The sequence below is a fragment of the Gymnodraco acuticeps genome, unplaced genomic scaffold, assembly GCF_902827175.1.
Source record: "Gymnodraco acuticeps unplaced genomic scaffold, fGymAcu1.1, whole genome shotgun sequence".
NCBI classification, from domain to species: Eukaryota; Metazoa; Chordata; class Actinopteri; order Perciformes; family Bathydraconidae; genus Gymnodraco; species Gymnodraco acuticeps.
The window spans coordinates 3,598,888-3,615,527 of NW_022992126.1; the positions used below are offsets into that span (position 1 = coordinate 3,598,888).

The following is a 16,640-nucleotide window of genomic DNA, read 5'->3' on the forward strand; positions in this document are numbered from 1 at the left end:
ATCTTTCTCCATATTTCTTTCTTTTCCCACTTTCCATTCATCCTTTTTCTCTCACCTCTCTCTACATCCCTCTCTCTCTCTATCCCAGGGCTTATCTCTGTGTCATATGACGAATGGGACTACAACATCGAGGCCAGGGTACGTGATGCAGTGGCTGTCATCGCCACGGCGACCTCCACCATGATGCTGGACCGGGGGCCGCACACCCTGCAGAAGTCCAGCTGCCTCGGGACTCCGGACAAAAAGGGCTCCAACACTGGCCACTCCAAGGAAATACTGAAGTGAGTCAATGCAGCGGGGAGGGGCGGTCGGAGGGAAGGAGGGGCGGGGGTAGAAAGATACAAATATTAGTGATGAACACTGAACATGTGTAAGTAAAATCACACACCTGAATAGCTTCTGTCCAACTGTTACCAGCCATGACAGGGCTGTCACATCTTTAGATTTCTCTACATGCTGAAGCGTTGCACTCTTGTTTTGGAATTTGCAACAGGAAAAGGAGCAGAGACTCTACCTCTGCTTTTTCCTGGCAATGAGTGAAACCCAGAGTGTATTGTATGACCAATATCTTAGACCTTCCACTCTCAATTGTGATCCCACTTTCGTTTTGTGATTTCTTGAGAAGCAAAAGCTTAACTAAAATCAAGCAATTTAATTGTATTATATAGATTCAGGTAAGTTTTAGACCTAAGTAAAAAAAAATTGTTTTACTTATTTTATTTGGTAAGGTTACATGCTACTTATGATAAATAAGTATTAGCTTACACTAGCTTCATCCAGTTGATAAACTCTGCTAGTGACAGTTCAATCAGGAGAGACATGATGTATGAAATACATGTTTATTACCGGGACACATGATATAAGAGAATGGTGATTGACAGATTACAAACAAATGAATGAACTGATGTTTGGCGATTAGCCCCGGTTTGCAGGATGATCATTCGGGAGGGGACAACCGCTCCGATGAACCCCCCGGGGTCTAGACACCGGTGGTGGTGAAGGGAGAAGGTTTTAGCTTGGCCCTGTATTAGGAGACGGAGGCGAAGAGGTGGAGGAGGGTTGTGCGTTGACACCTGAAATGACAACTGACAGAGAGGGAAGAGCAGATTTAAAGGGGTTAGCAGGTGCGATGATTGGCTAGCTGGGGAGTAACCCCCCTGATCACTTATTTGGGAGAGGAGAGGGTATTGAAATGACGTGTAACACCAGAGGATATTGGTCTTCCTCATTGAACTTGCGCTAAGCTTCATTTGTCAAACCAGAGAAGCTGCTTTGTTTAATACATTGACCCCATTGTTGAGAATGACTGTGAATGACTGGAACATGTTTGTTTTAATTCACAATTTCAGCACAGATCTTTTGTCTGTTGGGGTTTGTCACTTCAAATGACACAAGCTGTTGCTTCTGATTAAATACTACTTTAAGTGTTTACTGGTACAGGAAAGACATTCCTACTTTGCTGGAAAAAACATGGCAAATGAAAAAGCAATACACCATGTTAACCTAATGGTTATCTGCTTTGTAATATATTTTTACAAAAAATGAGAATGGGATCATGTACAAAACAACAAGAATGGCTGAATGTATTTATATGAATCAGAGCTAAGGGATTCTGCTGGTATAATCACAGGAAGAAAATGTGTGGTTTGGTCTTCTGTGGCTGAAACACAGTAGAAAATATGACGATAAGTCCAGCAGACGGGCAGTACAACATAGACTGGAGATACACACAGAAAAGACAACACGTTCCCTAAGGAGAACCACTATCTGTTTAATTAGCCAATAAAAACATGAGATGAACAGGGACATTAGGCCTCAGACTTATTACAACACTTTGTATTATCTTTAGCTTAACCCACAGCCATCTTTTCCTCTTCCTCTGAACTTCCTTGTTTTCGCTTTTTGGCACATTACAGAACAAGCAGGAGCATTGGTATTCAATAATTAATCCCCATTTAACTTCATAGGGCAGGCTTTTACAGTGCACATTGATCAGCGATTCCACAGTTAATTGAATGCTCGGGGACATCTGGATTAATGAAAAAAGAGCCAAAGAACAAGAGTATGAGTCATAGCGAGCCCACAGAAGCACACATGCAAACACACATGTTGTTATAGCATGACATTGTACTACTCTTCAGGGTTTAATCTAATAAAGGCTTAGAATTACTGATGTCGTTCCTTATTCGATGTTGTTCAGCCTTACACAACTATGTGCCTGCCTGCCTTTCATCCCTCTGTTTTCCTTATACTTAACATTTTCTCTGCTTTTGTTTGTTTGTCTCACTGTCAGTTTGAATTTGAGGAATATAAAGAACTAGGGAAATATTATGCAACCTCCCCTGGCACTGCTGCATTAATCTCCAGGTTGAGGTTGATGTATTACTGTAGATTTGGGTCTCATTTACCCATGTTTCTGTTTTTAATATCAGGGTGCACTTATCCGTGCTGTGTAGCAATCCGCCACCAACACACCTGAGAAAACAATAACACCGCAGCCATGAATATTTCAGTCCCCAAAGGGCGCTATCAGACACAGGGTTAGCTCTCAATCATCCGTCAGGCACACACCCTGGGACGGTGGTGTGGTGTGTGGTGTGTGTGTGTGTGTGTGTGTGTGTGTGTGTGTGTGTGTGTGTGTGTGTGTGTGTGTGTGTGTGTGGTGTGTGTGTGTGTGTGTGTGTGTGTGTGTGTGTGTGTGTGTGTGTGTGTGTGTGTGTGTTTGTGTTCATTCCAACAAACCATCCAATTTTTTCTCCATTTGACTGAGCAAAAGTAGAGACTCTGGATTGGTGGTTTTTGGTGGTAACCCTAGAGACCTGAAACACACACACACACACACACACACACACACACACACACACACACACACAATTCCACCTAATCCATCCCCTCACCCCCAGAGACAAAAGCAATAATAAGGCCATATGTCTCTGCGTGGTCCTGTATCGCTGGGGGCCACAGTGGCCTGCATGCATGCTGGGTAAGCATGCCATCCTGTCAGTGCTGATGGACAGGAGAGATGGGAGGCCCCAGTGAGTCACGCTCTCAAATTTGTTTAGGGGCTGCTTGACCTTATGGGCCACACACACAGAAACACGCATATATAAATACATGCATGAACAGAAAACTCTCGCAACACAAATAAGTAAACACACACACACGCATAGCTCTAGAGGCCATACATTGTATTTCCTGCCAGACTGAGAGGACAGGAACGCTTGGGTAATGAGAAAATGTGCTCCAAGTGGTTTTGGTTCAGGCACTCAGGGGTTGTATGTTGCAGGGGAAGAGATGTTTCTTATTATTTTTTTTAATCTGTCTGTGCGCTTGCGTTCAAATTGCCTCTCAAATCCCTGTGCTGATTGAAATGCTGCACGGGTAGATATGATGCAAGTGATGATTAATAACTTGAAGTGAGATTACTTTCATGTGATCTGACGCTTGTCTTCATGTCTTTGGGCCGGCTGCAGTCCGAGACATACACTAGAGCTCAGTGAGTAATATTCGTCTGCAGGCCAACTGACCCGTGTGCTGCCTCACGCATGTTGTTCTCATTCTGTCTCACCTTTAAAGTAGATGATGTTATTACATTTCTTAATGGGCTCAATAAAAGTGTTGGTCTTATAAATCCTTGCACAGTTTTTTAGAAGTCAAGAAGGCAATTTCATGGCGCTTTTGGACATTGAGAGAACAAATTATGTATTTTTTATAGACCCTTTCTTTCTCTGGAGGTGTGACAGAAATGTACATGTGTCTCCTGCACGCCATGTCACTCAGACTCTCTTATCTGAACTACTGTATTGTCAGATTTCCCCTCCTTGGTTCTCCTGTCTTTCACTTTTCTGGCTTTGCAATGCTCTTACAGCAGTCCATTCTCACTGTAAAGCACTTTCAATTATATAAAATGAAGCTAGAACCTTTAATCAGAACGAAATGTTGGCACAAATCCTAATTTCCTATATACATTGTAAAGATGGAAGATTATTGTTTTTAATGACAGGGTTACTTTTATTTACCTCATTTCACTCATCTGTGTCCTTTACCTTATTCCTGTGAGGGACATTTAATTGCCGTTGATATTATAACCAATCGATATTTCATATGGCCTTTTAGTTATTGGATCTGTGATCAACATCGCACATCTGTTTAAAGTTCAGTGCTGTGACGAGATTACAACATGTTTCAGTGTTACCGCAAGTACATAAATGTACTTTTTTATGTTTTACTTCCATCAATTTGTATTTGAGTTTGAGTTTTTTAAGCCACTAAGTTTTCTTAGTGTAGTAACTTAATACACATACAGTCGTTTTAAATAATTTGGCTCTTGTTGGACTTTGATAAACACGAGGGAAAGGGCTCTGTTGAATCCAGGTTTCTAAAGACTTGGTGTCAGGTGTGTGTAGCAAACAGTAAAAGGAAACAATGTCAACAAACTCACAAAATATATTATAAGTGGATCATCAGAGGCAGAACATACTTTTTTTTTTTCTGTCATTCAAAACAATAACAAAGACAGAATTTGGTTGCGTGGGATCACGGGAGTTTGTCGTTGCTCTCAGCTCCTCCCTGTTAGGATTTCTTTATTTTTCATTCTTCAGGAGGGTTTTACAGAGAACCAAAGTATCCCTATATGTCTCCTCGTCTCCAAAATAAATTAACATGGTTCTTGAAACTGTTAAAAACAATTACTTAAACAGTTTCATGTGCAAACGTCTGATAAAGTTTATGGAGAGAAAGACTGCAGGCAACCAATGTTTGCTCAGCTTATTTCTCTGATAATATATATACTCTAAAACAGTGGTCACCAACCTTTTTAAGCCCAAGATCACCGACCTCGGCCTAGTTGAAAGGCGAGATCTACCTATTGCAGAATTGAGTGAAAAAGACGGCCCAGACAATGCTTCCAATTTGAGGCCTTTTATATAATTGCATCTGAATTACTGTTACAATGAAGGCTCCATAATCAGCTCACGGCATATAGGCAGGGGTAAAGTGCTATTTTTTACAAGTGGGGGGCGGACCTCACCTCCTCTAGGGGGGTCCTCACCTTCTCTAGGTCCTCACCTCCCCCGGGAAGATTTGTTTTTAAATATTGAAGTTAAAAGCATCAATCTGGTGCACTTTGAGAGCAACATGAAGAGATCTATGGATACCTCTCTCAACATCCATATGAAACAGAACTGTAACCAGATTTTCTTTTTCTTTAGGGATATTTACAAATCACTCCCCTTTTTAACTGTAATTCTTGTTTTTACGGCCATATAGTCTTTCATACCTGTTTTTCATTTATTCTCTTATTGTTTGTATAACTATAATGATCATATGAAGGTGTGCCGCGGAAATAATCTTTTGAATAATTTGTGACAAATCCGTTCTAAACACTTTAGTCCTTTAGCTCACCTGAGCCCCTCAGTCTGACAGGGGAGGACTCTCCTCCAGCTTGTTGTGGAAACAGCTCCTTATGTCCGTTAGTGCAGCTAGCTAACCAGATGCTAACATCACGGTCCCCGCTAGCTAACGGGGTGGTGGATGATAGGTTTAAATCTAAAAACGTATTTTTTAAACATTATTATTTTTTATTTTATTTTTCTTTCTTTTGTTACTTTTTTTTTTAACGGTCGGCGATCTACCCGCACCACACTCGTGATCGACCGGTCGATAGCGATCGACTGGTTGGCGACCACTGCTCTAAAACAACCAGTGTGTTGTGTATATTGCAGTATTTTAAAATTGTGTATTGTATTGTATTGTGTATTTTAAAATTGTTATATTTTAATTATGTAAAACTGACATTGGTCTAGTTTTTTTTAGACCTTGTATTTGTATTGGGTACAAGTTACTTATTTTGTCTTTTTAAACAAGCAAATTACAATTGTCAATCAGGAAAAGGGTTGTTTGAGTTTCTCTTTAGCGTGTGAAGTATGGCATTTGCAAGTCACAATTACAATAAAATCATCAGGTAAATTATTAAAAAGCTTTTCAGTCTAACCCTGTCCAAAAATACCTTCTCTCCAAAAAGACATCTTAGTAAAGTGCTGTTAAAGAAAAATCCATGTTACGTGAAACAAAATCTGATGATTTTCCTGATATAAGAGACGACCACTAGAAACATTTGAATGTAAGTTTTGCAGACTGTGGAAGGTCAGTGTCCTTGTCTGTTAATTCCTTGTTCACATTTTAAATGAGAGAAGGGGGTCTCTGATTCACTTCTCTCTCTCCAGACTCCACAGACTGTCTGATGTCTCCTGCTCCACAGGGGGCCTCATGGCTCAGATCACATGGTGCTCCTCTGGACTCACTTATTAAAGGCTGCAGCTCAAAGACACTCAGAGCCTCACATCTCTCCTACAGTATGAGTTGTCCACATCACTCTCTATTCATGCTGACAGAGGGGAGCCACCAGCCATAAATGAGTCAATAAATAAACAGCACATTTATTCTTTTATTTGTATGGTTATTTTGTATTCAGTTTCAGCCCCAATCAATAATTTTTGGGGGGATTTTCAAGTAAAAGCCAACAATGTATCTGGGAGAGATGTTAGTTGGTGGCTACTTTGAGTCACTTGGTAAAACAGTTGACTTTGACCAAACTGGCTGTCATTGGACTTTATTTAATGAACACGATGATGAGTCATGCTATACACAATCAGGCTGATGGTTCTTGCCTATTTCATTATTATAACACAAACTATTATTTTATGTGTGAACGTGATAACAAATAAACAATATTTAATTCTTGAAATATCACGGTTTATCCTCCTAACAGTACATTGCAACATCACTAGATGGTAATTAAAAGTAGCCCTGGAGATTCTTTACTTTTCAGATGTTTTTAGTGAAGGCATGCTCACGATCCCACCACGCCTGGCTCTGACTCACACACCTCGGTACAAGGAGTAACAGCGCTGCTTCACAAAAAAGCAGAATTAAAAAAACAATACATCTAAGATCTAGCACTGAGGCTTGCAGTGTGAATGTAATTTGTTCTGGAAGTGAACCCTGAGGTGGCACAGCTCTTACAACACCGTACGTACTCTTAGCATAATTTAAACATATTTTTTAAATTCTTTCATATTACAGTCTCCCTCACACCGTCCCTGTACCCCTACAGGAAATGTAATGTGCAGAACACATTTCATCAGGAGTTGGTAACTCTTCAGAGTCAGAGGTCTTCTGCAGTCATCCCAGATTATGGTCATCCACCCATCCAATACAGTGTGGTGTGTGTGTGGTTTGTGTGGTTGTGTGTGTGTGTGTGTGTGGTTGTGTGTGTGTTGGTGTGTGTGTGTGTGTGTGTTGGTGTGTTGTTGTGGTGTGTGTGTGTGTGTGTGTGTGTGTGTGTGTGTGTGTGTGTGTGTGTGTGTGTGTGTGTGTGTGTGTGTGTGTGTGCAATCCACAGATTTACTTGCAGTAATGCACATCCTGGATATATATAATTGCATCCCTGTGATGCAGTGACAGAGAATGTGTGACCCTGTACGGCTTCACTCCGAGATAAATTAAATTCATATCAAGTGGTCCTCAAACACATATGACGAGATATTAGAGGGAAGAAGCGGGATTGTGTCCCTGCCATTGATGATTCAGTGTCCCTGTAACTACAACATAAATTCCCCTCACAGCCAGTGATTAGTTGGGGAACAGTTGGTGAGCCATGCTGCATATGGCTGTGATGAAGCAGCACGAGGCTCTGCTAGCTGCTCATCACAGTAGTTTTAAGTAGAGAAATTCTGACATGAGAAGGGATCAAACGGCGCATAAAATCTACATCAATAGAACAGGGACACAAAAAGAGAAAAAAGAGCAGCCTCCTCTGCTGTAAATTCACAGCATGCACCAGTCTTTGTGCCGGCACAGGTTAATGTGCGGGCAAACGAATCCTATTGATGTGTGATTTGATGCGCTACTCAGAGGTGAGATGGAGAGATTGATCTGAGAGTGAAAGACAGCATGAGGGGAAGTGGGTAAACACTCAGGTTTGGACAGAAAAAAAATACTCCTCTCTGTCAACCAGCCCCTCTGAGGGTGACATTACTGTTCCCATGGCAACACAGCTGATTGCAGGAAAAATTGCTGTGGTTGTGGGTGCCATGGCAACACATTACATTATGCTGGTGTTAAGACCCTCCTTGCATGTGTCCCTATGTTGCCGTTTTGCGTAATGCTTACACATGTCAACTCCGTAGAGGCCGCTACTGGTCACAGAAGTCTCCATGTCGACAACAAGTTGGACCTCCTGAGCCTCCACACACACACACACACACACACACACACACACACACACACACACACACACACACACACACACACACCACACACACACACACACACACCACACACACCGCCTTGATCTGTTCGGTTTCCTATTCACACCGAGATTATGTTTGGGAGGCTAATCCCATGTTACACACACATTATAGCACTTACAGTGTGCCAGCCAGTGTGCAGCAATAGGCATTTCATGGAAGCTTGAGGCACATTATTGACTTTCTCAAAGCGTGTGTGAGGCGAGATATAAATATAGTCAAAGACACTCCAGATAGAGTTACTGAATGTCCTAGTAGGAGGTACTTGCGATAAAATCTTGGGTACGTTTCAGGTCGGCTGCTCATCTGAATAGTTTAATTGTCTTTTTTTCACACTGTTGACTTGGCTGGAGATGATGGTGGGTACATTTGACACACTGACATACGCAGCCCCTCACTCCTGAAATCAGACAAGATATTTATTTATCCGGTGGATTGTTTCAGAGGCAGAGCGTCTCCATGGGGATTGCAGCCCACAGATCAGGACGGGGAAGAGTGCGGGAAGGAGGCGGCAGCGAGAAAGCGAGATGATTTAAGCTTATCTGCCACTGCTGTACACTTGTTGACACACATATATGATTGTGTATTCATACAGGCGGGTAATACTCTCTCCTACACCTCTCACTGCTCTCTCTCTCTCTCTACTCTCTCTCTGCTGTCTCTCGCGCTCTCTCTCTATCTCCTCTCTCTCCTTCTCTCTCTCTCTCTCTCTCTCTTCTCTCTCTCTGACTGACACAGCTCCCTCTGCTCCTTCTTTATGTTTATGAGTCTATCAGGTACAATTTTTTGTTGGCCACCTATCAAAGATGACCAAGCATCTTGTGCCGTACTAAAGGCTAACTAAGCAACTTAATAACCTTTACAACGTTGGAGTTTGATCAATGCAGAGAACACCAACATCCAAAGCCGTGTCCGGCCTACTTATATTAGTATTAAAGAAGGCCCTAGTATTCTCATTTTCAGGTTCATATTTGTATGAAATTCAGTTTACATGCTTTAATTTAAAAAAAGGTATTTATTTCTCTTCATACTGCCTGTGCTGCAGCTCCTCTTTTCACCCTCTGTCTGAAACCAGAGCCCAGTCTGCTCTGATGGTTAGCTGGTCGGGCTCTGTTGTGATTGGTCAACTGCTTAGAACCCTTAGCCTTAGGGGGGGGGAGAGAAACTCCCTTTGAAAGGAACTCAGGGTTCAGCCTTTGCAGACCATTTGCATTCACACAAAACTACAGGAAAGGGAAAACCAAAAAAGCAAAATAGGGCATTTTAAAAGTAGTATAATAGTAGGAGTAGTACATAATTTTCAACATGTAAACTAATAAAATATAACAGCTTTCCACTCTATTGATCCACATACAGATCTCGTATTGTGTCTCAAAATACATCACAAAACAAAGACAAATAATAAAACAATGAAAAACATATTTAAAAATCAAGGAAACTGAAAAGTGTTGTGAAGAACAAAAGGAAGTAAATGTTCTAATAAAGTACCAAGATTTATATTTCCACACAAAGATACATAAAAAAACACTCAAAAATAAAATACATATAAATATATGAAATGTAAAGAGATAAATCCAGTCAGATATTATACATATATGCAGATATTATTTATATAACCACATCTGATAAAAGAATATTACTAGTTTTTCACAACTGAATATTTGACCTGGCACATGAGTCATTGAAAAGACCAGCTGTGTATGGTGTTTTTGAATATATAAGATAGGGTCCCTGATTTTATGTGTCTGTTTCCTCTTCTCTTCAGTGGGAGGGACTGTTTTAACCGTGAGCTTGTTAGCCTCATGTCTTAGAAAATAATCAGAATCAGAAATCCTTTATTTGTAAAAAAACTGAGAGGAAAAAAGAATATGTATAAAAATAATGGTGAAATTGCAGTTGGTTATATTGCACAAAGTTGTATACTTACAGACAGTGTTATTGCACAACAGGGGTTTTCCAGTCCAGTCTATGTGTGTGGGGGTCTACTAGGGGCCGTGGTGGTGGTGCAGTCTGACCGCTGCAGCAAGGAAGGACCTGCGTTATCTCTCTGCGAGACACAGCGGGTGAAGCAGCCTGTCGCTGAAGGAGCTGCATCTTATCCTGTGATCACAGATGTGTTTGGTCTAGCGTTGAAGCGCTCTTTAACCCTGTTCTCAGCAGCCAGTCTGGTCGGCTGAAAATAAAGTTCCCATAAACTAAACTTCAATTTAATTTTGAAACGTTTCCAGGTGATGGCTGGTTTATTTTCGGTGTGAAAGCAATAGTCAATGTTGACTTATTGTGGATTACGTCTGTAACTTTAATAATGTTTAAATTGAATCATAATGGTTATAATTTTAGTTGTTTGGGAACATCATTTTATGGGACAGGTTTCCATGCAGGAGCAGCAGCAGCAGCAGAACAACTCTAAAAACAAAAGCACAAACTTTACCTGCTCAGCACCAAACAGCAAACACAGTTAGAAACTAGCTGGTGAACATTGGCGAGTGGAACATTAGCAGTTATATTATTATAAATAGTCAAAAGTTTCAGTCAGCAGAACAAATCGGAGCTAACAAAGTCATAATTTGACTTTTAAACAGTAGTATGAATGGTAGTGTTTCTGCTGGGTGTGTAAATAAGCAGCTGTTTGTTAACAACAAATACATTAGTGATAGTATGTCAATAATATGTTGTTTACAGATTGTTGCGTTGCTGTTGGGAACATTTATATATTTCACCACAATTTTGAGTATTTGTGGGAGATTTCAATGATGTTTCTTATCCATTATTTATTTGTAATGTTGTGGGTAATAAATAATGTTAAGAGGCTCAACCCACTTGATTTCAGATCATAAGACAGATCATCTTCCATCATATTTCTGACTTGTATATTCTAATGTTATATTTATATTTTCCAATTGTCGTTCTCAGGTACCTCATGAATGTGACATTTGAAGGCAGAAACCTGTCATTTAGCGAAAAGGGTCACCAGATGTTTCCCAAACTGGTCATCATTCTTCTCGACAAGGACAGACAATGGGACAGGGTGAGTAACTCTTCTTCTTTTCTTCTTCTTCTTCTTCTTCTTCTTCTTCTTCTTCTTCTTCTTCTTCTTCTTCTTCTTCTTCTTCTTCTTCTTCTTCTTCCTTCTTCCCCCTTCTTCTTCTTCCTTCTTCTTCTTCTTCTTCTTCTTCTTCTTCTTCTTCTTCTTCTTCTTCTTCTTCTTCTTCTTCTTCTTCTTCTTCTTCTTCTTCTTCTTCTTCTTCTTCTTCTCTCTTTTTGGTTTCATTTCCTTCTCTTCTCCTTCTCATCTTCTCCTCACCTCTTCTTCTCCTTCTACCTATGTTGCAAATGTATTATCTTTTCAATTTACACACGGCATCTATTGCACGTATGTCCGTCCTGGGAGAGGGATCCCTCCTCTGTTGCTCTCCCCTGAGGGTTTCTCCCATTTTTCCCTTTAAAACTGTGGGTTTTTCTCCGGAAGTTTTTTTCTTGTCCGACTGTGAGGGTCTAAGGACAGAGGGTGTCGTATTGTCATACTGATATTCTGTACACACTGTGAAGACCACTGAGACAAATGTAACATTTGTGATATTGGGCTATATAAATAAACATTGATTGATTGATTCTCCTCTCTTCCTAACTTGCCTTCTTGTCCTCTTCTCTGCTTCTTCTTCTCTCCTAGTGTCAACCTCCTCCTGCACCTTCTCTCTTCCTCTAAACTATCTCCTCTCTTTTCCCCCTGCTTGGTATTTTGCCCCTCTGTGTTGTGTCTGTCACTTCTTCACTTGAAGTGTCTCTCTGCCACTTGAAGTCCCTGTTACAGTAGCCCGTAATTAATCGCAGTGTCTCCCTCCCACTCTCACATGCAGGTTGGCAAGTGGGAGAGAGGCTCCCTGACGATGAGGTACCATGTGTGGCCTCGCTTCGAGGAGGAGCGGGAGGACCACCTGTCCATCGTGACTCTGGAGGAGGCGCCGTTTGTGATTGTAGAGGACGTGGACCCGCTCAGTGGGACCTGCATGAGGAACACTGTGCCGTGCCGAAAACAGCTAAAACTAACGTGAGAATTAAGACATGATAAACTAAAGTGTGTTGGTTTTTTTCCCCCTTTTCTTCCTAAAGACATACAGTTTGTGTGTCTGGATTTGTTTTACTATGTGAATGCATTATGCATATTTATGCATTGCATAAGTGCTAATAATTGAACACTTTTTCTTTATGAAACTAAGAGTGTTAAACATATACAGTACATTATAATCAAAATGGCTGCAATATGAATTTCTGGTATACCCGGTTTTATTTTTAAAGTTGCAAATCACTAGTATAAAAAACACAAAAAACACAAAAGCTGCTTAAGTACTCTAACATAATAATGATGTAAACTGTTAATATAACCAAAGGATAATACAAAAATAAAACAATGTTATAATAAAACTTGCCTGTAAAGATGGAGGTGAATGCTCACATCCATGATTTATTTGACATTTTTCTTGAATGTTCCCTTTTTTTGTGTGTCTTATGTTTATTTGCTTATTATTTTCTGTCACTGCTGAATGCTGTAGAGATTTTCCTTTATTTTCTTTCCTTGATTTAGAACAATTGAAGCATTTTCCTCGTCACACAATCTCCCGGTGTCCTTTGATTACCTCTACCTGCTTCAGTTCTGCTAATTAGATCATTGTCTTTGTCTCTGTCGGTGATGTCCTCCCTCCCTGCCTCTTCACCATCTTGCTATCCACTTCTCCTTGGTGTGCAATAATGGATTGTTTTTCAATGGCCTCCTTTCCCATCACTGGCCTACCTGAAACCTCCTGAGGTTGTCCTACATTTCTGGCTCAGTGCTTTTCTTATTGACTGATCTTCCACCCCGTTCTTTCTCCTATTGCCCCTTTCGCCTTCTCTCAATCCGTCCGTCTCTTCCATCAGACATTTCATGACATACAGTATTTCAGGAAAAGACAGAAATATGCCACAGTCAATATGTAGGATTTCTCTCAATGAAAAATACTCCATGAGCCAGATGTACAGGGTTTTGCAGATTTTTATTTAGAAGACCAAACTTTATCATTTGATCTAAAACAAGATTTCTCAATGCATTGAAAAATGTACATGCAACAGCCCAGGATGAAACCAAATCCCAAAGATCTTCCCAAGTTTATCCTCAAATATGACAAAGAGAAGCAGCATATACTCACATTTGAGAAGCTGCAACCAGGAAATGTTTGGCCTGGTGGCAAAAAACTACGAAAAGTAACCAATAAATGTTTTGAACATTTATGTTTTCATTGAGCAGTACCTGGTGTTTTTATTGTATGCCTTAACATAGACCCCATGTTCTCGGGTTACTTTTAGTCCATATTTTTTTCTTGAATGAAATATCTCAAAAACATTTAAGGGAATTTATTAAATTTGGAACAAATGTCAACTTGCACTCTAGGCTGAACTGATTAGATTTTGTTGGTCAAAGGTCATTGTGAGCTCACACGGCACAATTTGGGCCTCAAGAATTCATATGCTTATAAACGGGATTCACAAAATGTGTACAAGGGATGACATTTTGGACAGACATGGATAGGGAATAGTTGATGGAGGTATTAATAAGAAACTGAGGGGAGTTTGTGGGAGGGAAAACCTGCACAATCCAGACACATGTTTTATTTCACTTTTATTTAATCTCATCCCTGCTTATTTCCTCTCTCTTTTACATCTGCTAGTTTGATTAACTTGAACCCAAATAAACTGTACTTCCTCTTCCCCTACCTTTACTCCCTCCCTTCCTCTTCCTCCAGCAATCAGACGGGGGATTCGGGGATTTACATCAAGCGCTGCTGCAAAGGTTTCTGTATCGACATCCTGAAGAAGATCGCCAAGGCGGTCAAGTTCACCTACGACCTCTACCTGGTCACCAACGGCAAACATGGCAAGAAGGTTAATGGGACATGGAATGGCATGGTTGGGGAGGTAAGGCCTTTATTTTACTCACAATCATACACATGTTATGCATGAATTGAATTGCAAGAGCACTTTACCTAAACTGTAATTATATTAAATTATTTTTAACTGACTTCCATCGTAAGTAGCATAGTATTTTTGTAAATTTGCCTTGACTGCAGGTCTTTTTCAGCATTGGCAAACATTGAACTCACCATCGTGGGTGGTTTAAGTATTCCTACCACCATTTACTGTGAGTACACATTTTCTTGAAGCTTAGTGCGTTCAGTATGCCTCCCTGAGGACATGCAACAGTATTTATAATAACACAGTGAAACAAGTAATTATAAAACTTAGTCCGCTTCGGATGGTAGGGGTCAAATTTAACATCTGCTATTTTTTTGTGTAAGAAACCGTTGCGATTTCAGAGTATAGCTGAGAATTTGGTTACCGAGCTTTGCTTTGTCTTAGCATGTGTTAATATTCCCTGATGGAGGTCCTTTTAAAAATTGTAACTCTGAAATGTAAAATGAATAACTCAATTTGGACCACTCGAATACTGGCTTCACAAATATGAACCAAAACAAAATGTGGCCATTGAAACTAAAATGCAGTGTTACCTTTCTGTTCATAAACCCATCATAACACACCAACACTGAATCTAATGCTGGATGAAAAATGCAGCAGTTATAGATGAATCATTCTTAAATCATTACATTTTTTACATGTATTCATTCAACTTTATGTTTACTTATTTAATGTTTGTAGTATGTTTGATGTTTTTTCCGTCTCCTTGCCTTACCTCTTAACATCGCTGCTCTTATAGCAGTTTGTGATTCACTATTATTTTTATAATGTGTAAATCAATGCACACATTACCCATTTATTTTTAAAATAAAATAAAAAAGCAAGTAACTATATCGTTTAATAATAATGCTAACTCTACTGCAACTGGGTTTTGGAGCCCCGAGGAATTTATTTTGATGATAGGTCTAATTATATACTGTCTGAATGTCTCCTCCTCAATGTCTCTTTCCGCCATCAGGCTGCACTTGTTCCCCATATGTTGGCCTGAGGGGGGGGGGGGGGCTGTGATCAGCTCTGCAAATCCTGAGGAGGAGAGCAATGAGGCTCCTAATCAGAGATGGAGAAAGAAAGAGACGTTGAGGAAGAGATTGGAAGAGAGAAGGAGAGAGAGGAAACAGCCTCAGGGAAAAACCCTGCTCTCTTGAACACATCAGCACAATGCAGTCTTCACAAATCAATGTGATGTCCATTTGAATTGATAATGGCATAAAACAAGCAACTTTACTATTATCATCTTAGGAACGTATTCAAGTTAATATGTGCAGGGCAATATAATAACTTTACAAACTGCATATATATATTTTTGTTTTGATAGCAAATGTGCAGTGCCTGCATGCATTGGTGCATTAGTCCATGTCCTGAAATGCCTAAGCAAACAGCTAACTATTGTGTTTGGAGGTGGGGGGGGGGGGGGGGGGGTAAGCGCAGGAAACCGAAAGTGAGAACATAAAGAAAGCCTTCATGAAGAAGTGTGACAAACATAGAAAGAAAAAACTGAGCGTAGAATGTCTGCTCACTCTGGCATACTGTACATACTGAATATATCCCTTATTAACACAGTCTTTTGTGCTCCCTGTAATAAATGGCTCGAGGCTCCAGCTACCTATGGCTAAATATACCTTAAACACACTCAGATGGAAGCTGGGGTTGGTTGGGAGTCAAAGACCGACCTAGTGTAGTAATGATCCCCTTCTCCTGCTGCTCCCATTATACCAAAATAGCATATTAAATACTTGGCAAAGTCGGTGGCTTGTACCACAGCCTATTAGGGTCGTTGTGGGTGAACATAAATGAAAAGGAGATGAGGTAATGGGGAGCATTCAGAGAAAAAATTACAACTGTGATATTTGATCATTTAAAGTGGTATATTCAGGAGAAGAATACTTACATCTTCACAAGTTTAAAACCTTCCCGAGATGATAAAGTCATACATTTGCGTAAAAGATTATCAGAACTGTGGCACAAAGGCACAAATCTGTGTGTTTTATGCGTGGATGATAAAATTATACTTTGCAATTATATATAGCAATGAGGAAATTATTGTTATTTCAGCCCAGAATCAACACATCTTGAGACATTGTCGTGATTTGAGCCTATCCAGAAGATAATAATGTACTGGTCTAGAAAGTTGATTAACGCCATGTTTCATACTGTTGCACTGTTTCGCTACGATTTGTGACTTTAAACTAAGAAATGTGGTTTTTATCCTCTAAATAGAACCCCCTTCCCCCTGGCCCCTCTACTATATATGTATGGCTGCTATATGGATTGTTTATGGACTGCAGCACTGAATGACTTTCACATCTCCCTCTGTTTTAACCGCGA

The 16,640-nt window shown here is 40.2% G+C and overlaps 1 protein-coding gene across 1 annotated transcript in view; it reads left to right on the plus strand.

Moving 5' to 3' along the window:
- grin2bb (glutamate receptor, ionotropic, N-methyl D-aspartate 2B, genome duplicate b) overlaps positions 1 to 16,640 on the plus strand; it is a 123,417-nt gene that overhangs the window by 82,357 nt on the left and 24,420 nt on the right. Inside the window, 4 exon segments of the mRNA XM_034203277.1 lie at positions 89 to 281; positions 11,223 to 11,337; positions 12,167 to 12,357; positions 14,087 to 14,258. Coding sequence (XP_034059168.1) covers positions 89 to 281; positions 11,223 to 11,337; positions 12,167 to 12,357; positions 14,087 to 14,258 — 671 coding nt within the window.